General features: G+C 37.8%; 1 protein-coding gene across 9 annotated transcripts in view; it reads right to left on the bottom strand.

Annotated features, from left to right (window-relative positions):
- Window positions 1-1,017: 1,017 nt before the first annotated feature.
- Window positions 1,018-6,404, bottom strand: part of p4ha2 (procollagen-proline, 2-oxoglutarate 4-dioxygenase (proline 4-hydroxylase), alpha polypeptide 2) — a 51,463-nt gene continuing 46,076 nt past the window's right edge. For 5 of the 9 annotated variants that reach the window (XM_037748239.1, XM_037748238.1, XM_037748236.1 and 2 more), the window contains 4 exons: window positions 6,325-6,390; window positions 4,012-4,080; window positions 3,485-3,581; window positions 1,018-2,188 (listed from right to left, as the gene is read on the bottom strand). In XM_037748239.1, coding sequence (XP_037604167.1) covers window positions 2,118-2,188; window positions 3,485-3,581; window positions 4,012-4,080; window positions 6,325-6,390 — 303 coding nt within the window. In that variant the 3' untranslated portion in view covers window positions 1,018-2,117. Of the gene's footprint in view, window positions 2,189-3,484; window positions 3,582-4,011; window positions 4,081-6,320; window positions 6,391-6,404 lie in introns of those variants that run through there. The other 4 variants (XM_037748241.1, XM_037748242.1, XR_005203801.1 and 1 more) reach the window with 2 other exon arrangements.

The raw sequence follows: 6,404 nt of genomic DNA, 5'->3' as shown, positions 1-6,404 counted from the left end.
CTGCCTGCTTTGCATGCATTTAGGTCCTCTTCCTGTTATCCAGTTTACACACCGGCCGTGACCCAAATGGTACAAAGAGTATCCTAAGTTATTACAAGCTGTCTACAACCATTTTTACCTGCCCTATCTGGCAACACTGGCTGTGATCCCCAGAAAATGACTAAAAAAAAAGGCCTTAATTCAAACATCTTCAGTAGATACATTAAAGTGCTTATTGCCATTTAGATAAACTAGTAACTCTCTCAGTATGAATAATTTTCGCTGGCTATAAAATAATAAATTTAACTTATATAGCACACTTTAAAATACACAGAGGGTAAGACAATCATAATTAAACATTAAAATAATTTACACAATGCGATTAAAAACCTTAAAATAGGACAAATAAAATTATAGACAAAATATCTCGAGACCGAAGTTAAAAAGTAAATAAAATTATAGACAGAATGGTTCGATATTTGATTAAAAAATCCATAATGCGTGGTAAAGTTCACTAGGCGTGTACAGACTCATCTCAGTTATCCGGAACAAATTTAGAAAATTTGACAAGCAAGCAAAAATAAACTGCTCTTCTGAACGATTTCGCCTGTTCTCAGGTGATAAATTATCAGCTGCTGTGTAAGAAAGTGATTTAATAAACTGTGACGGTTTTTAAATGCCACAGGGCAATCGCACTAGTATTTAATTATTCCTAAATAGGGTGTGGATGCCTCCTGGGCCTTTTTGAATGGCATTTCTGATTGACCGATCTGTCACCCGCTATGCTTTTTCCCATACTATTATGATATACCTGTACACATGATAATAAGATGCAATATATTTAATAGTGCAGATTAGGGGTGTCACTAATTATGGTTCAAGTTTGGGGGGAATCGGACAGGTCGCAAGGTTTGCTTTAATGCATCTCTTTGTTAGTACACCTCCTGTGCGGTTAGTCGTGTCAGACAAAGTTTAGAATAACTTACTTCACTCTATTTCCTCTGTGAAACCGTGTAACATAGTGAAGACACAAAACAGTTTAATAAAAGACACTGTTTATTGTTGACTTGCTTATTAGCCATCTTGCAGGAAAAGCACAAAATGTAACAGTGTAATAATTTAAACACTATATAAATAAAAGACATCATGGACATGATTTGGAGGAAATGTATTTCTCTGTCAGGTTTGAAGGAAAATAAAACCCTTTGGGTGCAAATGATAAGGAGTATTGATATAGTTTAATCAAGCAGAGGTGTTAGCAATGAAGACTGATGGTAACCAACAGAGTAAAGTTGTTTTTCTTAGACTGTTTAACAAATTAACCTCTAAACAGAGCCAATACCAGCCCACAGCTTTAATTTTCATCCAATTGATTTTTGCAAACTGACATTTCTGATAGTTTGTCCTTCCCCAAAACTTGCTGAACAACTTGAAAATGTGTTCACGTTGTAGCTTTAGGTAATCGTCAGCTGTGGTGTAATTTGTGATATCTGAATGTGGCACAAAGTCCACAAGCATTATTTATCAAAACAACTTTTTCTTCACTCAGTTGCTGCTTCTTATTCAGAAATGTTAAATGTATATATTCTCTTTTAAAGAAATGTGCATACAACATTAAAATTAATCTGAATGACCTGCTCTGACAGTCAGGTTTTTGTCACACCTCCTGTATCTTATGGTGTTTTTAACAGCTAAGATATTAGCAACATTAAATAAGGGCTTATCTGTATCACCACTAACGCTAATGCTTTTATAAGTAACTTCATTTTGATTTTAGTGACTGTAAAATGGGTTTACATTGGCAAACCAAGATATAGCTTTTTTTGTACATTAGTTAATTTGATTTACAAAAACATTTGTATTAAATTATCTTAATTCACTTATTTGATTAAATGGGTGTGGTGTGGGGATGCATGACGGAGAAGTCCTGCATGTTCTGGTAACAAAAAGCAAAGACATTATCCAGCCAGATCCCACAATGAAAGTGTCATAATTTCCTCACAAAACGTTTCTTTATCATGTAGACAAGCTGAGGGAGAGAAGTGTTGAGTAACGTGTCTCTGAGTTGCATCATTGCCAGAATCAAGGCACTGCTGAGTGTGTGTTTTTGCATGTTCCTTATAGGTGTGGGTCAAACTTCAGGCCACTTCTGTCAGACCACAGGGTCGCCTGAACTCTTGTCCTCGCTCGTGAATCCACTTGTTTGACACTGACAGAACAGAAAGAAACATGTGAGGACCAAAAAAGAGTCTTTGTAATAGAATACCAACAAAACACTATACGCCTTCACTACCTCAATTTGGCATGTCAGCAAGTGGTAAAAGCATACAGTTTAGGGTGCTTTGTTTTCTATTTAGTCTGGTTCGGTTTCACAGTGCACAAATCAAAAGTGGACCAAATAAAAAAATGTATTCGCTGAGGGGTGTGTACGAAGGAGCGAATTAATCTTTTTCATCTTGACAGCTGCCACTTCTTTACAGGGAATCAGGGGACTTTGAAATATTGCTGTCAAAGTGTTTTCACTTTGACGCGGCACTGATCTACTATGCGCACGAATCCCTTCTCCTCAAGTTTATGACTTTATAAGCGTCACTATTTTTGTGGACTTTATTTAGCACATTCTGTATGTTCTCTTTGGCCCAGATGTCAAGCAAACATCGGACTTGAGCAGAAGCTTGCGAGAGGTGGTCTCGGTCTTCAAACAGCCTCATGAATGCTATTCTCCACATCATAATGTGAAATTTGTATTTTTGTGAATGTAACTTAAAGGAAAGTGTTTGTGTGCATGTGCAAGTCAACATACAAATGAATAAAATTAGTTTCCTTGTGATCCCACTTTTGATACAAACATTGAATGAATGCATTCTAAGAAAAGTCAAAACATATGTTTGTTCAAACATCGTCTCAAGGACGAACAAGGACACCACAGATGCCAGATATGTGACGCCATGGCCAGATCATAACCTAAGAATTTCTTTCTCATTTCTAAGAATTTCTTTCTTCAAGAGCAAACAAGGTCTTGCCTTGGCTGGCAATAATAAGAATTATAGCAACTTCACCCAAAGTTTGCCTCCCCAGTCAGTTATAAATGTCCCTCCTAACCAGAACAAACTTCGAGTTGAAGGAGCTCCACATGACGTTTCTTTTGAATGCCTTTTTAGTTTGGCCCATGTCCCATCCTCTAACATGGAGGGAGTGGGCTTTATGACCTATAGTGCAGCCAGCCATCAGGTGTTGATCCAGATGTTGTGGCTTCACTTTTGGGGACCTGTCATGTCCTCCATCTTTATATACAGTCTATGATATCATCATATAATTTAACAAAATTAAATCTAAATTAACGATTCAAAGGAATTGTCACAATTTGTTACTAAGGTTTTTGTTTTGTCTGATGTAATGGATAACACTTTGATTTCAGCCATCTTCTTACCAAATAACTATATAATGATTATAATCCCATTCAATGTGTCAACGCTTAATTGTGATGAATCTGAACTCTACTCACCCCATTTACTTCCTACTAAGACAGGACAGGCTGCATGCCTGGTCCTGTAGTCTCCCTCCCCGCTCTTGAACAGATTGTACCAAAACACTGCCGTCCCCTGTGGAGAAACGGAACAAATTAAAACGTGATGTTATCACCAAGTGTGCATAAGAGAGTTGGAACGTGAAAAGACAGATGCTGGATTAAAGAGGAACTGGAGCACAAGTGGCTTCACACTGAGTGGGGATTCGTTGAAGAAACATGACTAAAATGTTTATGAAGCAAACTTTTGGTTACTTGACAACTACAGAGGTTTTATAATGTCACACTGGCACAAAAAGCAGGAGATGCTTTAACCCTAACCTCACAATGAGATCATTTAATCATTCTGTCAGTCATACTCTCAAGTCTCGACACATATTCATGAAACTAACAGCAACACCTCAACATCTGTTTCTCACTGGTAACATTAGAACATTAATTAAACCCACTTAACACGCCATGAACTGGCACTTCTTCACAGTAAACACACTCTCTGTTGTCATCACCTTTCTCGGCCAGATTGCTGCTCCAAAGTCAGGGAAGACGGTGGCCCCTCCTGCCTCGACATCACTCATCTGAGAAAAAACAACAAACCGGTTGGAAACTTTCTCTGTATTTTTCTTAAAAAAAACAAAAAACGAACACACTGCTATTCAATAATCCTCAAAGGACGCATCTTTTAAAAAAAAATATGCGTTTGTGGTATAACATGTCAACATACAAAAGCACTTGTTGCTATTAATATACTATATATTTTACTTTTAAGTGAAACAAATGTGATAATAATGCAAATAATATCATTTTTGAGTATGTGTATACATCAAGAAATACAAGTGGATGCTAATACAAGACCAATTAAATGTAAAGTTTTTATCTTATGTCATTTCATAACAAAAAAAAAATATTGCTTGATGAGTGGTATATAATGAAAACAAGGTCCTGTGAAGGTCTTGCAAGAGATACAATGCACAAAATGACAAGTCACACATCTTTACACAACAATGGAGTGTCAGAAAGTTGCTATATGCACTACAGTGAGGGAAGACTAGAAAGACTAAAGAAATACTTGTTTCAGAGCAAAGGAAAAACCGAACCACCAGTTGTTCCACACACCATTTCATCACATCGCTTCATGTCATGTTACATAAAGCTATGATGATCAATAGTGTCCCATAACACATGTATTTCTCCACGAGTCAAACATTCTCTGGATTATTCTTGAACTGTTATAACAATGAAACTGGTTTCTAATTCTTTCTGCAATGTCTTGACACAAGAATTTAAAGGGATAGTTCGGGTGTTTTGAAGTGGGGTTCCATGAGGCACTTATCCATAGTCAGTGTATTATATACAGTAGATGACAGTCGGCACGCCTCCAGTTTGGAGAATCCGATAGGAGTTACCGCACAGGAGCAAAGTAATGTAGTGCTGTGGACGGGGCCGGCAGTAAAACTTATTTTAGCCACCTAAAAGAAAGGCCCACCGAAAAAAAATAAATATCAGTTTAAGTGTACGCTATATTCAGATTATTTTCACCGCTTTATCTTGCTGTCAGAAAGCCCTTTCCGATGAGGAACTGAAGCCGTTGTATCCATCTATGCTCTCTTCAAAGCTACCAGGCTCCATTGAAAAAACAGTTATTTTACCTTGCAGAACACAGGGGGTTTGCTGGTCTACCGCTGCCTCGATTGGTTAGTTTGTTTGTGCTATTGTGTGACTTTGGTGAATCCGAATTAACCAAAGTCACACAATAACACAAACAAACTAACCGATCAAGGCCGCGGAAGACAAGCAACCCCCTGTGTTCTGCAAGGTAAAGTTGCTGGTCTTTTTTCAATGAAGTCTGGTTGCTTTGGTGAGAGCATGTTTAGGTGGGCCTTTCTTTTAGGTGGCTAAAACACGTTTTGCTGCCGGCCCCGTCCACAGCAGTACATTGCTTTGCTCCCGTGCTGGCACTCTTGTCTGTTTTCTTCAAACTGGGGGCGCGCCGATCGCCATCACAGGTAATACACTGACTATGGATAAGTACCTCATAAAACCGCACTTCAAAACACCCAAACTATCTCTTTAACTGTTTTATCTTATGTCTGTAGTATCTGCTGCTACAGTACCTGGCTATAATTTCCCTGCAAGAATCAATGGCTTCCTTAAACTCTATCCTGTTATACTGTTTTAACCTGTCCATATCTTATGATCGACTTGTTTATTCAGAGAAGTTACATTTATGATATACTGTAGATCAATAATGTCCCGAAGCACTTCCACATCATATATCAAGGTTAATTACTCAACAAAAAAAAAACAATTCAAGTGCATATCTTATTCAAAAACAACTTTTTTTTCTCTTTTGGTATAAAGAGGTATAAAGGTATAATTATATTTTGTACAATCCAGTGTTAGCAAGGGTGGCTTCTACATCAGCGTGTTAATGGGGGATGGCCAACAAAACTCTCCACAATATGTACTGGAACTGATTGACAGAAAAACTTCTTAGATATTTGTCTACAAAGTTTCTCAGTCATCCGGGTGATGGCATATTTATCCAGCACCATTATTATAGTAGTATCTCCCCAAAAATCTGTAGAAATATTACAGCCTCTTGCCCCATTACATCAAGCAACTCTAGATTTTCAGCTACATGACTGTAATATAATGCCAAACTACAGGCCAAATGAAAGTCAATCAATCCAAGTCCAAGATTGAACCGGAGCTAATGCACGTGCTCATGATGCTAAAACAAAAGAAGGACGGGGCGTAGATTTCAGGGCACTGCCACACGACTGGCCTTCAATCAACGGCGACTGGATGTACGTACTTACGTAGTTCAAAAAAGTTGCCACACGATTTCCAGTGCCTAATCTTTTGAAAGCATCTGGCTCATCTTTCTACAAAGATAAAA

The sequence above is a fragment of the Sebastes umbrosus genome, chromosome 17, assembly GCF_015220745.1.
Source record: "Sebastes umbrosus isolate fSebUmb1 chromosome 17, fSebUmb1.pri, whole genome shotgun sequence".
NCBI classification, from domain to species: Eukaryota; Metazoa; Chordata; class Actinopteri; order Perciformes; family Sebastidae; genus Sebastes; species Sebastes umbrosus.
Note: the sequence above shows the minus strand (reverse complement) of the source record. Positions and strands in the feature narration are given on the sequence as shown.